Genomic DNA, 24,807 nt, shown 5'->3' with positions numbered 1-24,807 from the left:
CCATTACAAAAGAAGTACCGCGTTCAAAATGTCACGTTATGAACGTGCTGACTGCTAAATGTAACTCGCTGGGAAAAAAAAAAAAAATTGTTAAAAAAAAATGGCAACCAAAAAGAGCTGCTGTTGGGTGTTTTAATGTGCAGCAGTGCGTCATCATAGTGGTCGGTATTATGTGGAATCTTAAACTGCATGGAAACTCAAATAGGTGAATGTAAAATGGCAATATTTCTAAAAAAAAAAAATACAAGGAGGAAAAATTAGAAAGTAGCCCAAAAACTGAAATGCACCTGTATCTCAATCTATAATCCAAAAAACCTCGCCAATGTATAATTAAATGATAGTTACAGTATCTGTTAACGGTGAACTAGGCTGTATCTCACATAAATTAGATGAATAAGAAGGAAAATCGCTGAGTAACTGGCCCAACAAGTTGAGGTCATTGTTTCAACAGCATCACGGTGACCATTTTTCCCTGTAAACCTCAATGTGAGGTCAGGACTTCCACATTATGGTGAAATTGCATGTAGATGCCTCAAACATTGTTTTTCCAACCACATTTATCTCAATTGTAACTTTAATTTAGACAACTTATGGCCTCCAAACAACCAAATATATGCTTACTGTCTCTTTTAGGATGTTTAAAATATATATATGTGCCTTTCTCTTAGTATTTGTAGGTACCTGAATCTAAATTATTATTTTACTTAGTTTCCCAGTTGCTATGGTGAAATAACTGAAGTGCAGTTCCAGCTTATGGATCATGAACAGTGCTTAAGTAACAGAAACTTAAGTAAAGTAAATACATTTGGTCTGTTGATACACATATAAGTTATTGTTTATATGTTGTATAATAATGTACAATAATTGACAAATTCTTAGATTTTACAGTGAACACTCAACCCAGTGGATGTTTACTGCAGTACACTAACTTTAATGCATTCCCACAGCCAATTAGACTCTCATGCTTGATTTGATATGTTTTAATATTCAGCCCTTCGATCAGGGATTCTGTAACCTTCCTACAATCCCATCTAAATGTGTAAAGAGAAGGAAGTTTTGCATTGAATCCACGAATGTGTAGGATAAATCTGCTCGCTCCCCTCACACGCACCACCACCTACATCCAAAGGCTGCATCCGGCTCATGAGTTATTGTCACACGTATGTCACCAGTTCTTGTGTCTGTGATTATCTGTGGAATTACAGGAAGCTATCAGAGTGAGGAACTCATTGACATTACCACCGAAGAGGTTTTGTGATCTTACTGAATTTCCTGTTCATTGCATCACAGCTGTGAAGATTTCAAGGAACTGGCAGTTCTGACACGAACACACGGACTTCCTTTTAACGCTTTTTTTAAAAACTCCGTTTAAGAGGTAATCTACAGATGTCTTGAAGTCAGAAAGCCTCATCCTTCTGCCGACTGGTGGTTTCCTCATCTGGTGTTGACTGTACTGTTATCATCCGACTTTTTGTTTTTCAAATTAAACTAACACTCTTCGAAGGTTGGTTATATAACTCCTCACATCTGCATTTTCATGGACTTTGTTTTGGTAAGTAATCCAGATCAGATGTTTTATTTGGATCAACTTCACTGTTGTTTCAGCTTCTGTCAGTGTCATCATCATCACTCATCGTTGCAGTAACTGTTGCCGTTGTATTGCTGTAACCACATTATGTCTCAATATGAAATGCTTTAAATGCTTTTATTTTATTTTATTTTTTTTGAATGTTGTGATATCAAAGAGTTAACATTAAGGCTCAGCATGTTGCTTTTCAGTATTTGCTCCATAATCCCCAAGGTTGTAGTGTTGTTGAGAGGAGTCATGAAGTTATACGTATATAATGCAACTCTCGAAAAAATTTAAATTAATTGATTAATCATTACAGCTCTAAGAAATTCATATTTATTAGGATTTGGTTTCAGAAGTTGGTAATTCTTTCTCAATGACCGGCAGATTGAACTACACAAAAAAAACATCAGCTCCTGATGAAGGAATTTATTCAAGTTGAACATCTTTACTGATGTACATTGTATATTTATACACATTTATTATTATTATTTATTGAGAACAAAATTATTTAATTATATAATGGTCAATGGAAACCAAACTCATCAACCTATTGAGGGCTGGATTTAAAATCAGACAAAAAGTCATAGTAAAATGTTTCACAGGCTCCAACTTGCGTGAATTTCATCATGACGGCTCATAATGTGACTCAGTAGTGTGCCTGGCCTCCTGCCTGTATGAACTCCCGACAACATCTGGGCTGCTCTCCTCAGATGTCTGCCAGTCTCCTGGTATCTCCTGGTAGGGAGCTGGACTACCTGTGCAACCTCATTGGGCTGCAGGAAGGATAAAGAGAGAGCAACTGTCTGTGGCCACCACATCAAAACCATTCCCTTTTTGGGGGTTGTCTTACTTTTGCCTCTCCATTGCAACTCTTGTCACTTTCATTTGCACCAAAGCACGTGGAATTGATTCACAATCACTTAATCCTCCTAAATGGACAGATTGATATGCCTAAAGATGAACGGACTTGGTGTCATAACGTGATGATGAAGTGTTCCCTTAATGCATCAGGCTCCACACAGCAAACCTTTTTTTCAGGAGTGGGTGTTGTTCCTGATGTGGGCGGGATCCGCCTTTCAAATGTACAGTATATGGCCCGGTTATGCTCCATATTCAGGGTGGTCTGCAAGAAGTTAAAGATCACTAAGCAAGCTATAGTTGCGGCCTTCACTACACTGCTTACTTTTGCTTGTTTTTCTTTTATTATCCCTTCATGGACTGTCTTTATACAGATGTACAAGATTTGAATAAGCATACGTAACAACCCAAAGAACTGCATGAAAGCAGTCCCTTAGTGTGGCAGCTAGAGTGTCAAAGTGTTGATTTGTAAGAATCTTCACAAACCGGAAACCTCGTCTTTTGTTTCAGGTTTTCCCACTGATGCTGGCCTTCCTGCCCACCGGACAGAGTTCCCCTGAGGTTACAGAACAAAAGTGTTATAAACAGTGCCCACCCGGTCAGTTGTTAACAAGGCATTGTCCGTGTGTTGTAGTTGTATATTGGATTAACCACCATTCGCCTTTCCCCCTGTTTCCCAGGATATTTTAAATTTGATGAATGTAATGATCCAGACGCAAACCTCAGATGTCAAATATGCGGTGTTGGCACATTCACGCCAATAGCGAACTCTGTAACGAAATGCTCCAGGTGTAACACCTGTACTCGTAAGTATCTGATTCAAATGCCACTATACATAGAAGCACATGCTGGCAGCAGTGGGATGTTGTGTATCTAATTTGCAAATCATGATTTCCTCATTTTCAGGACTGTGTGTTAACACTGTGGATTGTGACAGAAACACTGTTTTTTTATTTTTTCCCCAGAACTAAAGGTTGAAATAAAGCCCTGCTTCTTCGATAGTGATGTGCTTTGTGACTGTAAAGAGGGATACTACAAGTCTCCCACCGACTCCAGCAAATGCCTGCAATGTAACTGTAAACAATGTGAAGGTAACAGAAGGCAAAGGGAGTTAAAGAGTTCCCAGCTGGCTTATTCAATATCATATACTCTCAAAAGGAAACGTATAATTATTAAAATTCTCATCATTTCATTTCCCCCCAGCACTTGATAATCATCCCGACTACAAAAGGAAGTGCAAGCCCTGTGAAAGGTGAGGCGTCTTACAATATGACAGACGTCTCAACAGGCATGTTGATGTGACAAAGTGGAGAGTGCACAGAAAGCTGCAACCTCAATTTAAGGCAGACATCAGAAAGGAAAATGCATTAAATGATGCAGATTGCAACTAGAGTAATGGGTTTGTTTATCGAAGTATTGTTTATCACTTTCTCTGTCATGTTTTCTTACCAACTGAAGTTGAAACAATTAGTCAATGAATCTAATTGAGAAAATTAATCTGTAACATAATCTGTAATATTTTACCCATGAAAAAAATGGCAACTTGACTCCGGCTTCTCAAATGTTATAATTTAGCTCTATGTTATATATTATTTATATATAATGATCAGAATAAGAATAAGAATTTTAAAAAACACACATTAAAGGAGCACAATGGGCAGGTGCCGATGTGAACAATTAAATCGTTTTTTCTGTGATCATTCCTTATTTTCATACTGGCCATTAGGGGGATCTCTTTCTAATGCACTTTTAATGTAAGCAAAATCAACGGTCCACAAATGTTCCTCTTTTTGTAACTATACTATCCCTCCACTACAGCTCAGCAGGGAGACGTTGTTCAGGCCAACACGAAGACATCTTATACTTAAAAAAAGACATATTACCTTTTAAGCTATCCACTCGATTGAACTCATATTAGCTTCAGATGAACACTGGAATGCTGATGTTCATATGGGTAGCTGACCATTGTTTTAAGACATGGAAAAACGACTACCCCTAATGTATAAATGTGTTATCCGATTCCACTGGTGTCTATATTAGTTTCTTCTTTTTTTTTTCCAGGTGTTCGGGGAAGACAACAGCAAATCCATTTCCACCTTCAGCAAATGCATCTACAGCTGCTGCAACCACATCTGCATCTACATCTGATACAAGATCCACAACCTCAAAAAACACATCCACTCCAGTTCTAAATAATTGTTAGTGTTGGTTATGTGCCGTACTTTGAAATTAAATGACTCACTGCTCCATGGTTTTGTAGTTGTGTGCCTCATATGCCCAGACATAATTCACACTCAGATGAGCTTTGAACATTTTAGTGAGTTTAACAGAGATTACTCTTTTGCTGTGCCATGTGTGGCAAGCGTTGGATATTATTCAAGTTGTTCCTGCGGATCAGACTGAAGACTGAAGGTAGAATGATGTCTGTGTTTCTGTGTGTCCATGTCAGCGAATGCAATGCCCTGGCTACTCATGGTGGTTCTGGTTCTGGCGGCAATTATGGTGTTCCTTTGGCTCCTGTTGCTCTTCACCTGGAACTCCTTTACCTATCCAGACAGCTGTTTCTGCTGGAGTACCAACAAAGACCTGGGGCCTCATGTTGAGGACCCCAAATTCAACGGTAACCACGGGTGCAAGCTGAGGACAATTACTCAAGTCCTCAATTCAGTTTTCACATGATAACTGGCTATTCGATTATTATGATATAACATATTAACACCAACAGGAGCCATTCAGCATAAACATTCGTTATTTTGCAGAAAGTATTTCCTGTGTTGAACCAAAAATGTGTTTTCACAGATATTTAACTGGGTTTCTTCTTTTTCTTTTTAAATGTTCGTTCTTAACATATTCAAGCAGGAAGCTTACTGATAATATCTGCTTTCCTCCACACAGAACAAAGCAGTCATCAAGGCAGCAGTTCAAACACAATGGTTTGTACTCAGTTTTATGCATTTTGTGTTCTGTTGAAGTTGAGATCTAAATCGTAGCAGAAGGTGTCAGTCAAGAAACAACAACAACACACAGAAATAACAAGAATTTCACCTTTCACTCTATAACATTTAACATTTATTCTTTGTTGTTTGTCCTTTCAAGACATTCAACATATGTGAGGAAACTCCCATGATGACTCTCAGTCAAAGTCCAGCCATGCCTGAACATCCAGCCCACAACAGCCCTCTAGAAGTCCCACACAAAGGTAAGAGTCAGCATTTGATGCCTGTGAAGGACTTGTTTGGACTTTATATTGTGATGGTAGACATCATGGCGGAGGAAGTGCATCTGAAATGCTCCCCATGCTACCTTGATATTCTAACAGTAGTAGTTTGACAACTCATTAATGGCAAAAGTACAGGGCCATGTCAAATCCCCATTTTTCGGTAAAATAATTTAAAAGACTGTTAACACCCTCTTGATTGTCAAGTGTTTTAATTATAATAATTAATAATCAGGATTTCAACCTCTCCACACCACCAGACTTCTGCTGTTAAGATCTTGAATTACACAGACAGAAATGTGGACAGGGACTACTTTGTGATGATTGGTAATTTCACATCTGAGCATACAAAAGTTCCCCAAGGCTCCATTCTGGGGCCTCTTCCCATAATCACGCAGATGGCACGCAGATGTATATAATGATATCACTTTGCTCCCACACAGGCACTGCATAAGTGCATTCAACAATTCAGTAACTGGATATGCAAAAAAATGTCCGACGGTTAAACAAAGATGAAACAGGATTCGGCTTTGGACACAAAGAACTACAACAACAACAACAACAAAAGACTGTGCTCGGCTTTGGTCGCTCACCAAGTCCCAGACATCTTGGTGTTGTCATGAACTCAAGTCTACATTTTAACAACCACATTTAGACAATTATAAAATTAGCCCACTATTATTTCAAGGATTAGAAGACTTATATTTCAGGAAGATTTTAACTTGTCGAAAGGTGCGAATCAACCTGAAAACACGAAACAAATGTGAACTAAATGTTGTTAACATGGCTTGAAGTGCTAACCATGCAGTGCAGCTGTCTATTTATTATCAAAAAATAATGTAAGATCTTAGAAAAATATGACCGTGCATTGACCTGCTCTAGTTTATTTCCCCCGATACTGTTTTTGCTATTGCTACTGACAATAATGTCAAGAGTCACAGGAAGCCTGTGGTGATATGATCTTTTCTGAATCAAGCTGTAATGAATTCATGAACAGAGTAGTTTCGGTCTCACTGTGGTAAAATCTGAAGGCAGGCTCATATCATCAAAGAGACGTTGGGCCTCCTGAATGTAGGAAACTACTTTCTCTACAACTGCAACAAAAAAAATCATAATAATTTGTGAAAATTGGTTTATGAAAACGCATTTTTGCATTTTAATAGATTACTTTCATCTCAGATGTCAGCAAGCCTATGTAGATAGATTAGAAAGAAGGAATACGAATGGTATGTCATTACAACAATTAGGGCGAAAACAAATGGACCATATTTTAATATGAACCCTCTCTCAAGTACCGTCTTCTATGTAATTATGCCTCCCACAGGGTTATGATAACGATCATTCGATTCATCAGGTGGTAAACTCACACCGTTACGTACGCTTCCTCTGCTGCTGATTCTCAAGAAGCTTTGAACTCTCTTTGATCTGAATCAGGTGTAGATTTTATTTAAGTTTTGCAAAGATTCTAGTGTCACCTCCCACAAAGTTTAAAGTTGAGAGGAAAGAGTTTATGACAAACACATTGTGATGACAAACCCCCCCAAAAAATGGTGACATTTTCCTCCATCTGATGAGATCAGGGAGGCGTGTGATCGTCAGCTGCAGTGTTCTCACATTAAGAGCCTTTCATCTCTGCTTGTTGAGCACGCCGTTTATCATTGATCAACCGTGGAGGTGGAAACTTGGAAACGGGAAGCTCTCGCTCATACGCACCAATCAGCAATTCAACAAAAGGGGAAATGATAAATCAGATAGTGAATTCATGCCACTACACTGCAAACCATTTGCATCCTTGCATGTCATGTTCTGACTCCTTTTGAAAACGTCAGCATACAAGCGCGTTAGATATTGTTTTTAATAATGTGAAGTTTGAAAGGCTGATAATGCCGTGCTCAGAATCTATGAGCTGATTGGTTTCCTTTATTTAAAACACATTATAATAAACCTGCAAACCTGTTGCTGACAGTTCTGTGCACTGTGTTGTTGCTGTATCATTCTAAAAAAAAAAATTAAAAACGCTCACTAATATATAGTTGTTGTTTTTTAAAGACTAAGTTGCACTCTGTAGTTTTTAGTAAATGTGACTGAAACAGGAGGAACTTCTGATAATGAATAAGTGAACGACAACTAATAACACCCAGTGCATTGGTGTGGAGCTCTGGCACCTGTGAATAAACTATCTCAAGCTTTGACAATAGATGCGAGTAGAATCAATAAATGCAATAAAAAGAAATAAAAATATAGGATGTCACCTTTCACCTGACCTATTTTCATAATGAATGTATTCAATGTTGGGCCGATCTTATATCTCAATGACATTTAGTTTATCATGAATCTGAAAAAAAAACACCTTTAAAAACCAGACGGCACACTGTTGCATCTGATCTTTTTCCACAGCAGAGTTCCCTGAGTGTGCTTGTCTGTGATTCTCCCCTTCCAGCCACTAGACAAGACGAGCAATCGGACCGCTGGCCGGCCATCGTCCTCTATGCTATTATCAAGGAGGTGCCCTTGCGACGGTGGAAGGAATTCTTGCGTCTGCTCTCGGTAACTGATCAGCAGCTAGAGCGGGTGGAGCTGGAGGCCGGTTTGGGTCAGGGCTCCATAGAAAGGCAGTACCAGATGCTGCGGCTGTGGAGCCAGCGCTCCTCTGTGAGCCTGGACGATGTCTTCTCAGCCTTGCACTACATGGATTTATATGGCTGTGCCCAGCTGCTGCAGGAAAGCCTGGAGAAGCTGCAGGGAGGCCTTAGCTGAAGCAAAGTCTAACAGACTTCAGAAGTTACACGGACTGTGGTTTCCCCGGAGCATTGCAGGAAACCTGAGGCCGCAAATGCACAAGCTCCATACCATACATTAACGAGAGACGTCAGCACTTCAATCGTGGACAGCAGTTCCTGGAAAGATTTTAAGATTGCAGCTACAACATGGTGCAATAATGTCACAAATAACTTAAACTGAGTAATACAGATGTTTGTTATACAACGTTAAGTTAAATGGCATTACGGAGCACTGTGGAGATCATGATAGGCCCAAGTACAATAGGGGTATTTCCCTTTTTTCATCAAATGCACCCCAGATAATGCAATGTATAATGTTTTCTTTCTTGAGTGTTTATTGGGTTGAGCTTTATTGTACCTCTAGATTCATGCAACAACAACAGCATTTTTTAAGACAGACCTCGTCGTCTGTTAATGCTCAGGCAGAACTCTAGCAATCTACGTGCAGAAAGAACGAAACAAGAAAAGGGGAAACCTTTCCATGATCTATATTGTCAAAACCACCCTCCTGTTTCTTGTGAGTCATCTCTGAAAGGTCAATTGAGGGTTGTTGTATAGCAGCAGAATGCTTAACGTGTATAGGTTTTTTTTTATAAACCTCCCGAAATCGGTGCTTATTATTATTTTTTAGCATTTAATTACTGAAATTAAAGCTCTTGTTCAGTCTGAGTGTTTAGACTGTGTGACCACGTTAGTGCACATCTGTGATGTATGAGCAGCGTGGCTTCGTCTCGTTCCGGGATTAAGTCTGGTTTAACAGTCCACGCATTCTTCGATGCATTCACCTTTGTAAGGGAAGCATACTGAAATCCCCACAGGACGTCAGAGTTTCGTGCAAATAAATGATGTCAAGGTGTGTGCTGGACTTTCCCTCACCACACATATTCCGTCCGTGGGGTTGGGGCATCTCAGTTTGAGAGTTTTTGTGTGTCAGTTCAGTCCCTTACAGTAAAGGACATTCCAGTAAATGGAGTTTATTTAAAAAATGTGGTCTGTGGCTTTGGGCCTTTAGACATATACCATATACTGTATGTGAATAGGTTTTCTGATTATAATAATATAATGTTTTCATGTTGGTTTTTTTGCAGGCTACTTTAATACAAAGCTCAATGAGTGGACTATTTGCCTGAAACTGTCAAGGTTATGAATGTTATCCTCACTAGAGTCACATGTGCTCTAGCATCGTACTGTAAAGAGCTGTAGACAGAACGTCATCACAGCATGTCATATGAATAAAATCCGTTCCCACAAGGTGGCGGTGTTGGCTGAGGGTTTGAACAACAGCAGCAGCTGCCGGTGCAGTTTGCAGCTCAGACAGGACCCCGTACAAAGAAAACATATAGGCATGGCGCTTGGGGTCCTTTTATTCTTGAGGTGGATTAGACCAATCTCATGAATTGCAAATGTTGCTCTCGCACAAAGAACAGATGTCCCACAACAGATGACCGCACTCTTTGGATAGAAGCAGGCAGCGTAGATGCAACGCAGAGAGACTAGCTGAATTTTCCTACAGCAGGGTTGAATAAACATTCACCTATTCTGCATAGCGGCCTACAGACACTTGTTGATACTCTGCCAAGTAGCTGTGACTTCTGACGAGGACGTCATTTTACTCAACTACTTCAATGCAGCCGACGTGTGAAACTAAATGGAGGCTATTATGACGTTTGTGGCGTTTAATCTAATATTCGAATGTGGGCCACTACGTTAGGCTAGGAAAAGTTAGTTTTGGCACATTTTGACATGATCTGCCTCGTTGTAAATACATATGACGGAGAGGGAAATACTTAATATTTTTTTCTGGAGCTTGTTTGAACACCACTTTGTTCACTTTCAGAGCTTTCAGCATTTTTAGAAGCTGACATGTCTAATTCTGTAAAGGTGTAGATTTGTATCGCCAACGTCAAGCCGCGGAAACGACGACTGGCGTCTCTTTCTAAGTTATTTTGGTCTTCCCGTGAGCACGAGCGTTAGTGGTTTCCATTGGCAACCGGAACCGCGCTCACAAGAACAACAGCTCGCGCACCAGGACCGTCCCGCGACAACAGGAGAGAGTCGGGAAAGTTTATCTGACGTGAAGCTGGTTTCGGTTTGGTTTCTTATCTTGTTGTTGTCTTTGTGTCTTTCCACTTGTTGAAAAACCTCGCAGTGGCTTTTGTTGCACGGAGGCACCGCGTTGCCCTGGAAACTTGGCTGAGAGATATTGGATTACAAAAATGGGGCCTCTTGTTTTCTGTTTTCGCGACCTTAAGTAACGGAAACAGACACTGATCTTATCGGTGAGTTATTCTCCTTTATTCTTTTAAAGTCAACCTTTGCAACCAAAGCCAAAGGAGCAGGTAAAGCATGGGTCAAAGATACTAAGAAATCCCCTTTGCACAGGAGGGCCAATACGTTTTTTTTTAAGTATGCAAAACATCATCATATTAAAATTTGGTTTATATTTTATTAATTACGACTACAGTTTATTTCCCTTATATTATTTTTTGTCAATGTAATTGTAGTGCATTCAGACTTTTTTTGCTTGAGGACAATGTCCTTAAATGTGACACTATTTTGCTTTTGTAAATTCTCTATTTCGGTTGTATAACGATTATTTTCTTATTTTACTCCGCTGTTGCTTGACTGAAGGTGCTTCTTGTTAATAAAAGACCATAAAACTGCTAAATAGGGAATTGCATTGGTATCATTCAAATATCACAAAACATTTGTTCCATATAGGCCAAATAGCAGCAGTAAAAATAGCCTCCAGCATATAATATTGAACGGGTTCATAATAAAAATGAATGATGACTTGAGTTCTATTTATCTGCTTCAGTTTCTGGTTGCTGGTGTTGTTCAGTAATACTTTTGCTTTTCCTGCTATAATCAGTAGGTACAAATGTGAGAAGTAAAATAAAAAATGCTGATTTTGTGTTGGGTATTGATCCTATTTAGCATAATAAATTGAAAGTAAAAAAAATAACTTGTGTCCTCATTTCCTGTTTAACCGCCAGGTGACATCGATGTTGTCAACAAACTGACAGGGAGGACCTGCTGCGTGATCATGGCGGCTCTGGTTCCACCTGGAGGCAATGTTTCAGAGCTATGCGATGATGGAGACAAGCTCCTTGCAGCCGGAGAGCTTGGGAGAGCTACCTCGCTCTACATGTCTTCCTTCAGGACTCACGCCGCCTCCACTGTTTCCCACATGCGGAAGCTGAAGTCGGGCCTGGGTGGCGTGATCTCAACGCTGGAAGGTTGGCTCGACGGTCACAGGGAGAAACACCCCGCTGAGGGTCTCAATAAAGGTCTCGTGGCTGTGTTTCTATCCACCCTCCACCCCAACAACCTGTCGGCCACCGTCTTCAAGATGGAGTCTCTCCTCCAAAGTGGTGGGCATGGCTGCGAGGAGATTTTCGCTCGCTGCACTGCTCTGCTTGAAGGGATGCAACACCCTCATCAGCAAGATGCGACCCGCGTGGTGTTGGAGATAACTGGCGCCCTGGCCTGCTTGCTCTCAGAGCCGTGCAGCATCAAGGGGCTGAAGCTCTACCTCAAAGCTTACCAGAGTAACAAATCTGAAACCGCTACGCTACTGAAACGCAGACAAGCTCAGCACCTGCCCAAAATAGTGAAAGCCTTTACAGACCAAGTGCTGCACAGACATCCCTCTTTGATGTCTGACAGTGAGTGCGCAGTGGCAACAAAGGAGAACGATCAGCTACATGTAGAAACTACGACCATTATTGAGTTTTTATTGGCTATCTCACCTGGTAATAGAGCCGTGCAGGAACTTAAAGCAGCATATTGGTTTTTGACAGGCCGGTTTGGGGACAGTGCCGATGTGTACTCTGCTCTCTTGCAACATGGTGACTGTCAGAAAACACCAGAGAGTGGTACAGACGAGTCATCCCAAGATACTCCTGAGAGGAGAGCTAGGCTCTTAGCTAGTCGAGCAGCTTCCTGCTTGTCAGCAGGTGGGCGGACCGCGGAGGCTTGCAGGGATCTGGGGGAAGCATTTGAGATCCACCCAGCCACTGCCCGCATCTATTTTCAAAAGCTATTCACAAACCGTGGTACAGGGGTGGCTGCTCGCAACCATCTCCGTCAGCAGGCAGAGAGGGGCCTGTCCGGTTACAGGGAAAGGGTCCTCATCCGTCCAGACCTGCGCTCCACTGATGGAGTTGAGCTCCTGGACCCTGTGATCGCTCAGTTACGGACCCTGTGCCATTTAGAGGCTGACGGGGGAGGCAGAGAGCTGCGGGTCCGACTGGCAGACTGTCTTCTCCTCAGAGGGGAGCACAAAGAGGCCCTCTCTATCTGTAGCCAGCTAGCTGCTGCCCGAGGTCAGCAGAGCTACCAGAACACGGTGCAGGTTCTCCGTGGATATGCACGACTTCTCTCAGATGACCACGGCGGGGCGCTGGAAGACTTCCAGGCTGTGATTGAACACAGCGCCCCCCACCCGTCCAGCTGTGTCCGGGCGCTCTGCGGCAGGGGGCTCCTGCGCATGATGGGTGGCTTGAACTACCTGACAGCTCTAGACTATGTAACAGCCAGCATGCTGCACCCTCAGGAAACAGCGCTGACTGTCCGCTGCTTGGTGCCATGGAACTACCGGGGGCTGCTGTCTACTGTGCTACTGGAGCAGGGACGAGTCATGCTGGAGGGGACTGGAGCACAAGAATCCAAGTCCAGTTCCAGAGAAGACTCCAAGCAGTCCCAGCAGGGGGATGAGCGGCAGACCCCATCAAAGAGAGACAACCACAGATCAAGGTTTGATACCTCGCAAACGGTCGTTTTTTTTTTTGGAAGACAGTTTGACGAGCTAACTCTTGGAAAATATATTTAGTTCTGATCACATTTCTGTTTCAGGATTTCCATTCTGATGAAAATCCCCATTCATGGTTTCTCAATGAGAGGCATTAAGCTTGTTTTGTGCGTTAGGACTCCTGCTGGTGTCCAGTCTCTGGCGGTGCTGCTGATGGAGCTTCAGCCAGGTGCTGATGGGTCTCAGATTCTGGCTGCAGATGCCTTGTACCAGCTCGGCCGGGTGGAGGAGGCCTACCGGCTCCTACTTTCCATCGGGCCCAGCAGTCCTCGGGCACCCATACTAGCTCGCCTCGCCCTGCTGCAGCTGCACAGAGGCTTTCTTTATGACACCAACCAGGTAAGTCGGTTTGGGTTGGTGGCTCCCGAAGTGAGGTGCAGAAACACCAACATGTTTTTTTTTTTTCAAGGGGGTTTTAGGTTGGGAAAATTATAAAGTCATTATTATTTATTGTGAAAATTAACAGTTTCGTTATTCATGCCAGGATGTTTAGGCAAATGTTTCCGTGATTTACCACCCTAACGGATTTCTGCACATACCTGTACATAATATATCAGTTATCCATTGGAGATTTCTGTGTGACAAGATCTTGAAATTTATTTTCGTTTATTTGTGTTTATATGTTACACAGAGCACATTTGCATAAAATAAGAAAAGGCAGTGTCATTAGTCATTCATATTGCTCTTGGGACACACATCTTCACAGTATCTACATTCAAGAAAGAAGAAACCACAAGGACTCACTACAGATCTCCAGCCTATACTTATAGCCTAGGACAGTGACTGTGAATTTCTTTCTATTTAAATATCAAACAGATTCCTCCAAAAAAAGACATGTTTTTAATTGTGGTTATAGATTTTTGTCAATTCAGTGTAGTTCCAGCTGATCTCAAATAATCAACTAAACTGACCTGAAAACCATATTTTGTGGTGTTTTTCTTCTGAATGATGCAGTTTCATAAAACAGTGGTGTAATACATTTATTTTATTCCTCAACTTTTACAGCTAAATAGATAAGCATTTCACATCTGTCAATTTCCCCTGCAGCTGCTGAAAAAGCTCATTCAGTGCGGCGATACGAGCTGCTTGCGCCCCCTGTTGACGGTGGCGCAGCAGAAGGACCGGGCTCGGCTGCAGGCGCACTGCCACGCCGCTGCGAAGCGCATCCTGGAGGCCACTCGAGAGGAGAGCGCCGTCCGGGAGGCTGTGGCATACCTCTCCATTGCTATCATGGCCTCTGGTGATTAGAATGTGATCGATGAGTAATTGATGTTTGCTATTGTTGCCTTCATAAACAGTGGGTAATACTTGAATCTGGAGAGGATTAGAGGGATAAAGGGCTGGCACAAAACAGACTTTGTTTCTGTGTTTGGCTTCGTTGCATCACTTTAGGAATGCAGAACACAAAGCAGGCAGATTGGCTCTTTATTATTTAACAAGACAACACATATCATATATACTCTGTCAACAAAAAGGTTCATGATGCATGTATTGTTTATCAAGGGGGCGAGGCAGCAGAGTCTTTGCTGGAGAGAGCGAGGTGTTATGCCCTGCTAGGCCAACGAAAGACGGCCATCTTTGATTTCAGTGCCATTCTGAGGGAGGACCCGAAACATGTTCATGCCCTCTGTGGTAGAGGCTTCACCTATCTCACGTTGAACCAACAAAAGGTATTCTTGACTAGTGCATTCATCAACATGTAGTATCATGCTCATGTTGCCCGACATAGGTGGGAAGAAAGAAGCTAAAGATGTATTATTTCATGTTGGGAGGGAAGTCAGCTAACAACAGGAATATTTTTGGGCAAATAGGATCTACAGAATCTCAGGGGATGGGATGCTGTTTTCTTTTACACACATTTAAATGTTGGCAGATGTATTTTTTACGTAGATGTTTCTAATGCAGCTGCAGGCAAAAACAAGTATTCAAGTTAAAGACAAAATTCATACTGCCTCTTCCCCTCAGGAATGCACCTGTGATATCCTGGCAGCGCTTCAGATAAACATTGACATAGTCACCAAAGACATCCTGTCACTCAAGGACAAGGCACGGACGCTGGTCTGTGATTGGCTGCATCAGTTCTGTCGGACCAATCTGTCTGACATCCTGCTCGCTAATCCTGTCCCCTGCCATGAAGAGCAGCTCAGAGAGGCTTTTCTAATCGGCGGAGCTCTGATGAGGACTGACTGCAGAGACCCCAGATGGCATCTCCTCTACGTGGACATACTGTTAGCCAAAGGTGAGATGGGGACTTTGGCAATCTTTCCAGAAATTCCCAGGCGGAGCCTTGATCTCACTGGAAAAATGGTCTGATTAGGATATTATGGTTTAGGCTGTGTGGAGTTTCCACTTTGATAAAGAGAGAGTTGGATCTGGTGCTCCTTGTTTAGGCTATAGTAATCCTTACTCCTGCTGTTATGGTCCATCTGCTCCAGGTGGAGTCAAGGCAGCAGGCGCTCATCTGTGCCAGGTGTTTGGCCAGGAGCCAAGAGATGCAGCGGCCCAGGCCAGGCTGGGCGTGGTGGAGGCCTGGCAGCAGAACTATCGCAGCGCAGCTCGCAGGCTCAGCAAACTGACTGAGAAAGATTCCTCCAATCTGGTCTTCTTGCTGGCCCTGATCCCATTCAATCAGCGAAAACACATGGCACAGGTACGCCTTCGTGCAGGAATCCTAGATTCATGTGCAGCATGACTGCCTAAAGAGTTAGAGACTAATATAGTGGAGTGTTGCAGAAGAAAAACGTTTCACCTCTTTGAGAGTATTGTAAATGAGGAGTATTTATGTATTTATAAATTGCATTTGAATTGCTCACCATCTGTATGTTAACAGGCAGCAGCACAGGAGGCCAGCAGCGTGTCGTCATCTGGCCAGTGGGATCAGGCCCTCACACTCCTGACTGTGGCAGTACAAGCTGTGGGTAATCACAGACTCCAGTATCTTCGCCAGCGGGCTGCTTGCCTCGCTCAGCTGGGCCTACATGAGCAGGCCATAGCTGACCTGGACAAAGTCATCCAAAAACACAATGCATCAGAGTCCAGCTGCTCAGATGACTGCCAAGTCCGGGCAGAGGACCTGTGTCGGCGAGGCCGCAGCCTGGTGCTCTGTTCCAGAGAAAGGGCAGCTCTGGAGGACTTCAGTCGGGCCTTGGAGCTCCACAGGAACCAGGCCCTCCAGTGTGTGGAGGCTGGTCCGGGGAGGCTACGGCTGGCTGAGTGCTTCCTGCGGGGGGCGCTCCAGCGCTACGGGGAGCAGCAGCTCAACAGAGCCTGGTCAATGATTGAGTGTGGCCTTGTTGTGGACAGTGAGAATGCAGAGCTACGTAGACTGAGGGCAAAGGTCAAACGAGAAGTGGCCAGCCCCTGCAACGTCAACTAGTGGTGAAAGTCAGGATTTCACTGGAGCTCCAGCTGAGGTCACATGATGGAGCCATGTCAGTTCCCGTGGTAACAATAACTTAAGAAATCTTCCGCATTGACATAACAAGGCCCTTTGATTCATCTTATGTTGCCCAATTTCAATGAAGTGTATAGCATTAATAACAGTTTTTCTTATAGTATTCATCAATATCTAAATAATAACAGCAAGGTAATATATTGAATATGAGAGGAGTATGTGAATGGTAGATTTTCAATGCAAATTTATTGAATGTTTTGCCATCCCATATTTTATGAATGATTTAACTTCAGCACTTCATACATGTTATGACTGAAACATCAGTCATTGCATTTTTGTGGTAACATTCACAAAAACATGATGGGAATCAAACAACATGAAATCAAATGTAGCTTAGCATCACATCTAAGAGATTTAAGAAAGTGCCTAATGTGCAGGTTTAATGCTGTTGGAATGGAGAAGGCACACTTTCCTTTAATCACATCCATGACAGCAAACACAATTTATGAAGCATAAATACAGGATAACAGAACTAAAAACTGCAGTTTTGAGTATACCACTGGAATTAAAGCATGTTTAAACACAAGTACTGTTAAAAAAAAAAGAAAAAGAAATCAGTAGGCAACTTTAGTACTGGACCTGAGGAAAGGCTTTTGACAGTATTACATTTATATATATATATATACTGTATGTGTAACTTGTGTTGAAACACTACATGTGCTTTGGTATTATGCCAACACAGTAATATATTGTGGTTCCATATTGCCGAAGTAGGATTTCTCCCACTCGCTCATCAGGTCGAAATGCAGCGGGCGGTCACAGAAGTTGCAGGAAGCTGTAGCCGGGCTGTTGACCAGAAGCCCCGCCTCCTGCCAAACCTCCACCAGTTTGTCTGTGAATGAAACACAGACCCGTGAGAAAGAACTATTAAAGGTGCTATTGACAACATTGATAACATCCAGCCACTAGATGTCCCACTTGCACTCCCCCCTTCCATTGCATTCACGTGTTGCTCAAAGCTCATGCCCTCAATGGGTTGCCAGTTCGTTGGACAACCTGCATTTTCATGCTCGAGTGGAGTGACACTCAGACAGACTCAGTCATGTCAAGTGACGAATCTTTCGCGGTATGAATTCATTTTGCAACATGTAGCTATACATTTAGCGAAAATGTACCGAAATGCCGCCCGCTTACTGTCAAACTCAGACATTTTTTCGTTTTTTCCACACTAACTGGCAACCCCAAACACTCTTGGCCCCTGATACCAACGTCTTTATTCTATTGGCTCACAAGCCCTGCTAGAAGCCGCAGCCACACGTCACATCTACACAGACGTAAACAAAACTCATCCCATCAACATTTTATAACATGATTAATTCACAATCAAAAAATGTTTTTCACAAGAAATTATACTTTCATTCTGCACCTTTCTAAAAGCTCTGTGGATGTGTTATTTTTTTTAAATGATTGTTTAAATAAAAATGTTATCAATATGACCTTTAAATGAAAATATTAATATCTCTTTTACTTTTCTGCCTTAAAATCTTTGCTTATTTCGTAAGCACACACACACACACACACACACACACACACACACACACACACACACACACACACACACACACACACACACACACACACACACCGAGCATTGTCATATTTACTGCGTTGCAGTGTATTTTGACAAGTGGATGCCAAGAGACTTGTATATGCTTACAAAGTGAAAAGAGACTCAGTAGGGACACCATATAAATCACTCTTACCTGCCATTGTCCCCACTTTGCTTGATTGGACGTTTACCAGAACAACTCTGACCTCATTTCGGTAACACTCACCCACAAAGTACTCCATCATGGCCGGGTTGTGATGGGGAGACGGAGCCAGCCGCAGCAGCTCCTCACCACGAGGCACTGTGGGATAGTTGATGGCCTGGACGTAGATGTTGTGTTTCTCCAGCAGTGTGTCAGACACCTTCGTGTTCATCTCAGCGTTGCCCACCTAGAAAAGAGGTGATGTGAGCCTTTTAGTGCACTTTTATTCAGCACAATCAGGTCAAACATGGAGGAATCCAAGCCTTTAATATGAAGAAGCTGGCCTATAGAGTCAGGAGTTTTCATTGTAATCATGTAAAGCATTTAAAAAAAGAAAAATTACAAATGGATTAGTTTAATTAGCATTGAGCTATTCCTTAAAAACATGATATAGTCAGAACAGATGTTCTAAAGATGGTGTCACAAACTAAATGGTATTACAAAAAGAGTTAAGTTTGCGTAATTTAAATGCTAATTGAATTAACTTTAACGGCTTCTAATTGCTTTTTGAAAGATTATAAATTGGATCATAACTAAACCCTGAGAAAGTCTCCCGACTCCACATGTTCTGTGCTTGTGGAGTTATAGAGGAGACATTTCTCACTGCAGACATTTTGACCTATCACAGTAGTGAAGACAGTAAAGACGGCTCAAGTGTCTCAGGAAGTCAAGTGTGAGCCAGCATGCACAATCCCATGACCCTGTAGATAAACTAAATATGTTGTCATCCAGTTATTAGAAGATCATTCTCTGCGATCATTATGAAATATATTTCTCTGGCCTAAAATGTCCTCTAACAACGAGCAGCCCTGTGAAACCTTCATACCTGTATGGGGATGATGTGGCTGGGACAGTTGACCACAGGTAGACCCTTATCCATGAGCAGCTGCCTCATGTGTTTGACGTTCCTCTGGTGGGATCTGCGGAGCAGCTGCCCCTCGGGACTCTTCAGGACCCGGACGGACTCCAGGGCTCCAGCCAGGACCATCGGGGGCAGGGCGGTGGTGAAGATGAAGCCGGCTGCGAAGGAGCGAACCGTGTCCACCAGGGCGGCGCTGCTGGCGATGTAGCCTCCCACACAGCCAAAGGCTTTGCCTGGAGCAGCAGCAGAAGGGAAAGGGTTTGTGAGGTGAGGAGACGGGAAATAATCAGTAATGAGAGTTGCATTATTTAAGTATGAATATATACAATACTTTACTTTTGTTTTCCCACTTTTACTTTACTTGTACTCCATACATTTATTTTACAGTTTTTTTTAATAATTACCTCGGTGACTGATATTTTATGCACATTACCATTTGACATGGTTAGACATAAAACTACTCACCAGTATAAGTTGTTATTGTAATATTTATTCTCCTCCACCTACTTCTACTTAAATAATAATAACAATAATAATACATTTTACATTTTCACAATAATACAAGTTTTTGTTTTGCAAAGTCAACAGCATGTCTGTTAAAGTAAAGTGATGTAATTCAGGATTAGTTTACGCCTCCGATGTGCTTGACAGGGATTTCTACCTAAAACCCTGGAGTTGTCTTGAAGCTACACGCTGCACCGACTCCCTGACGATGGCTTTATCAGAATGAGCAGAGAGGGAGTAGAGCCGGCACCCAGCTGATAAAAGCTCTGCTTCCTCTGATGAGAGGTCACTCCTCTCCTGCCCTCATTTAACCAACACCAGAGCAGTATCATGCTGGGTGAGAGCTATTGCTGCTGTGTTGGCAATATGAGAGCGTCTGTTAGTGCAAAGAGGGAGTTTGGCCAAGAAAAGAGGCAATTGATCTGGGACCGTTTGAAACGGTTTGCCTTGCCCTTTTAGTGTAGTAGCATATTAAACAAACAAACAGTTTGCTTACTGCCGTTTATATTCTTGAAAAGATACTCACCCAAGGTCCCAGAGACGATGTCGAGCTTGTGCATGACGCTGTCCCTCTCTCCCACTCCAGCTCCGTGGGCTCCGTACAGACCCACAGCGTGGACTTCATCCACGAACGTCAGAGCTCCATAACGATGAGCGACATCACACAGCTCCTCCAGAGGACATATACCACCTGAAAGCATGTTATAATTAGATCCACTGTAGGCAAACAGCAGGAAAGGAAGGCTGCAAAGGTCATCACTGTAGATACTATAAATGCATTTAGTTATTTACCCTATATATTATATACTCTCCTATGATAGTAACACAGCCTTCTTGTTTTAGTTTTTTTTTAAATCCTCCTGATATGGTTCCAGTCATCCAGTTAGTCTCCTCCAGTTTTTGCTATATGGAGCTGTCAGCGTGTGATTTCACAGAGAGAAATCGAGCTGAGGGGGGAAACCATTTCCTCGCCTCGGAGACGGTGATGAATGACAAATAATGCAGGCTGGATAATTGTAGATTTCAGAAATATACCGTAAATACACCAAACATTGCTCTCTCTTTGTTAGGCATTAATTATGAATGCTGCTGCTGATGACTGCTCCTAATTTCTAATATACATATGGGACTGCAAGTGTCAAACCTTCTCATGAATGGTAAAGCACGACTCCATTACTCATGTGCCAATTTTATATATTCATTTTTAATCTCGGATCACAATTTTTTATTTATATCTAAACTATTTATGCATATAAAGAGTGCATTTAAGTGGGTTTACCTTCCACCATGCATATGAGTAGATAGATGTAATTACATCTCATCTATAACAATAATAATAATAATAATCTAAAACTGCAAATGTACGTTTCATAGCACTCACCGTCCATCGAGTGCACAGTCTCAAACGCCACTATTTTAGGTGCCTTGGGGTCCGAGCTCTGCAGCAGCTCCTCCAGGTGTCGGCTGTCATTGTGGCGGAAGATAAAGCGTTTGGCTCCGCTGTTCCTGATGCCTTGAATCATGGATGCATGGTTTCCTGCATCAGAGTAGATCTCGCACCCTGCACGCCAAAGTGTTCACACCATGAAACCGGTGCAGACGACCTCCCTCAATACGTGCAAACTGAAATGTGGGTCAGAGGTGAGTATTTACCTGGCAGCATCTTAGCCAGAGTGAAGAGGGTGGAGTCGTTTGCCACGAAGCAGGAGGAGAAGGCCAGAGCTGCGTCTTTCTGGTGTAGCTGGGCCAGCTCCTTCTCCAGAGACACGTGGATGTTACTGGTCCCTGAGATGTTCCTGGTCCCGCCGGCTCCTGCACCATGCCTGTCCACAGCGTCCCTGAGACCAATCCAGAACAAAAACGATGCAACATCAAACAATTTCATCCCATCGTTTTCCTTCAAATTATCTTTAAAATGAAGCCTCAAACAGCAAAATAATGGTTCCAGGTGCTACAAAACCCACCGATTAGTGTCTAAATAAAAGAAAGAGGGAATAGATGGACCCCTTCATTTCCAACATCAAATCAAAGTTTAATCAACATTGATAATTGCCTCCTTAAGTTGACTTTCAAAAATTCAAGTCTTAACCTGATGCAGCTGAATTTGAAGGCCTCCCCATTAAAACCACTAAATCTAATCTCCACTGTTCACACAGCTTTGACAGGAAATGCAGGACACCCGAAGCACTTTCAAAGACTGTGAGTTGTCCTTCTAGCTTCAGAGGACATTACTAACGTTTGCTTTTTCCCCGACTCCTTTTACCTGATAGCATTGAGGACCCGTGGGTGCCGACTCATTCCCAGATAGTCGTTACTGCACCAGACGGACACCTGGGAGCCCTCCTGCCCTGAGACGGAGTAATCCTCGGCAAAGGGGAAGTCCTCAGCGTTCCTGTTCACGGTCTTGAAGACTCTGTATGTGTGGTCCTTCTTCTTCTCAGAAATCTTCTCAGTGAAGAATCCGTCATAGTCGTAGCTGGGGAGAACTGCAGGGGTGATAGTTTGGACTTTAAGTTGGTTTGCAGCATTCAATGAACAGCTAGGCTAATCTAATTAGGCAAAGATTCATGTATTGCATCGTATTAAACAGGTCATATTTGAGGGTTTGAGCTTGTTTTAACTGTAAAACACACCCATGTTGTCTTTAAGGAGGTGGGTGACCGTGTCAGTTGGAGCTGGTAAGAGGTTTGGACCCTTTAAGCCCTTCAACAGTGACGTCATCAAACCTGTGAAAGACGAGCCTGTCAGTGTGAGATGCTCCTATTTTCTCAATGATAGCGCTGCTTAGGTCTTCCTACCTTCTTGGACATCCTCCTGTACTTCAGGGCTGGCTTGGATCACGCCGATCTGAGACGTGACAAAGGGGCAGCCGGTGGATACAGACACAGCCACCTGAGTGGCCGTCTGAGCAAACAGCCTCCTCTGGTCCATCGTGGGAAGTCGCTTGGGTTTGGTGGGTGAGACGCTCAGCTTGGCTTCCAGAGAGGACAAGCTGACCTGGCGAGCGATGATGGGGCATCGATCGGCCAGAGACAGCAAGGCAGCTCCGGTTCTCCTCAAAGCTGGCTTGGGTGCAGCAATAATGAAGGGGCAGTGATGGAGGAAGGCAGCCATTGTAGTGCAGCTGTTCTTACTCTGAGTTGGGATAAATGAAAGGACATTTATTTTATTCTAAAAAAAAACAACCTCCAAGGCCTTTAAAGAATATTCATTTCAATGCAGCCAGGATGTATTGACTTTTTCCTGTAGAAAAATATCCCTTTTCACAGTTATGTGGCCAAAATGTGAATGGAGACTGAACTTGACAATTCCAGTCTACAGAGTGAGACATGTTCAGAGGGGCCAGAGATGAATGTAGTAGTTCAATTTAGCTACCTCCTCCAGGGTGCGGCAGGTTGCTGCTGCTTATCTCAACGCTGCAGGCGCTCAAGTGCAGCCCTGACGGACGTCATCAGCCGAGGCTGATATCAAATAATCCTCCATAAAACACAGCAGGGATGCACCTCATTCCTTTGATAAATAACTGATATCTACCTGCTCTTAAAGGTTTCTCAAACTCAAAAGACAAAATGAATGTTGGATGTAAAATAATCCACCAAATGATGAGAAAAAAAAAATCTCATTCTCATTGTATCTTTATTTTTTTATTTGCTAATTAACCCATCTATGCGTAGTTTGGTCTAAAAACAAAGATCAGCTGTGACACTTCCCTGACAATCGCCTGCGGTCAGTAGATATGGCAATTCTTGGAATCTGTGGCTTTCTTTTGTGGTTAGATGGTATCTTGACATTGGCCTGTGAAGGACCAGTGTGTTTTAAACAACACAAGTGTTATCTTGAATACTTTTAAACCATTTAACCATCATCACATGCGAAAAAGACACATAACGTTTAGCTCTGGGCTGTCGTAGACACATCTCATGTTTCTTCTCACTTACTGTCAGCAATAGTCATCTAGGGATACACTGTGAATAAACATAAATTCATGTTGTGTGTTGTCTACTAAATGTATGAATAATTAATGCATATGATAATATTAAAATGTATGATTTATTCAAGTCTCTATGTATCACGTAAATATTGTTATCAGGCAGTATATATAACAATAATATGGATTATAATCAAACTCACGGTAGTGAGTCAAACTGTATTTGCATATAGAACATTTAGTAAACACTACTACGATAATACTATTACTACTAAAAATCTCAATTATAGTATAATAATAACAACTGTGAAAATAATAATAATAACAACAATAATAACATTATTATTATTATTATTATTATTATGTTAATAACATTTACAATAATGATAACAACAATACTTCTACTACTACTACTACTACTACTACTAATAATAATAATGATAATAACAACAATACTACTACTACTACTAATAATAATAATAATGATAATAACAACAATACTTCTACTACTACTACTACTACTACTACTACTACTACTACTACTACTACTACTAATAATAATAATAATAATAACAACAACTATAACAATGGTGATAATAATGATAATAATAGAATAGATGAGAGTTAGGAAGCTCACCTGTTGACCTGCACTGAGGACGAACTTCAGAACAGCAAATAAACAGAAGGTCACAAAGTGTCAACAGTTATTAGTCAGAGGGTGAAGAGAATTATGTAATCAGCTCTGGTCATACAGCTCCTAGCTTTGGGGGCCACCCAGAGTGTGTGTGTGTGTGTGTGTGTGTGTGTGTGTGTGTGTGTGTGTGTGTGTGTGTGTGTGTGTGTGTATGGGAGGTGCAAAGATGCTGATAGGGTTACATTAAGGGTTGTGTCTCAGATGGTCATGGTGGTCATCTCACTCTGATGTCTGAGTTGAAATAACGGCTGATGCTGCACATTTAAAAACATGTGTCAACCATAAGAAATCAGGGTTGAATTCTAATCCAAAAATCATTAAGAAGCTTGTTTACAAGATATTCAGTCAATGAATGATCTCGAGCTTCTCACTG

At 42.2% G+C, this 24,807-nt stretch overlaps 2 protein-coding genes across 2 annotated transcripts; one reads left to right on the top strand and one right to left on the bottom strand.

Annotated features, from left to right (window-relative positions):
- The first annotated feature begins 381 nt into the window (after positions 1-381).
- ttc34 (tetratricopeptide repeat domain 34) lies at positions 382-16,717 on the top strand. Its single transcript, XM_084015468.1, has 16 exons — positions 382-1,552; positions 2,942-3,029; positions 3,112-3,237; positions 3,397-3,522; positions 3,635-3,683; positions 4,493-4,629; positions 4,881-5,051; positions 5,327-5,364; positions 5,528-5,630; positions 11,425-13,186; positions 13,358-13,580; positions 14,289-14,481; positions 14,745-14,911; positions 15,207-15,480; positions 15,677-15,891; positions 16,072-16,717. The coding sequence occupies exons 1-16, from the start codon at positions 1,538-1,540 to the stop codon at positions 16,615-16,617; spliced, it is 4,233 nt and encodes a 1,410-aa protein (XP_083871594.1). The 5' UTR covers positions 382-1,537; the 3' UTR covers positions 16,618-16,717.
- A 145-nt stretch (positions 16,718-16,862) lies between these two features.
- On the bottom strand, positions 16,863-24,518 carry alas2 (aminolevulinate, delta-, synthase 2). Its single transcript, XM_084015469.1, has 10 exons — positions 24,378-24,518; positions 22,611-22,947; positions 22,446-22,538; positions 22,076-22,298; positions 21,466-21,650; positions 21,194-21,373; positions 20,339-20,503; positions 19,273-19,541; positions 18,471-18,633; positions 16,863-17,527 (listed from the first exon to the last, which is right to left on the bottom strand). Exons 2-10 carry the CDS (start codon positions 22,924-22,926, stop codon positions 17,364-17,366), a joined length of 1,758 nt encoding a protein of 585 aa, XP_083871595.1. The 5' UTR covers positions 22,927-22,947; positions 24,378-24,518; the 3' UTR covers positions 16,863-17,363.
- Positions 24,519-24,807: the final 289 nt, after the last annotated feature.

The sequence above is a fragment of the Eutrigla gurnardus genome (genome assembly GCF_963514095.1).
Source record: "Eutrigla gurnardus genome assembly, chromosome: 8".
NCBI classification, from domain to species: domain Eukaryota; kingdom Metazoa; phylum Chordata; class Actinopteri; order Perciformes; family Triglidae; genus Eutrigla; species Eutrigla gurnardus.
Note: the sequence above shows the minus strand (reverse complement) of the source record. Positions and strands in the feature narration are given on the sequence as shown.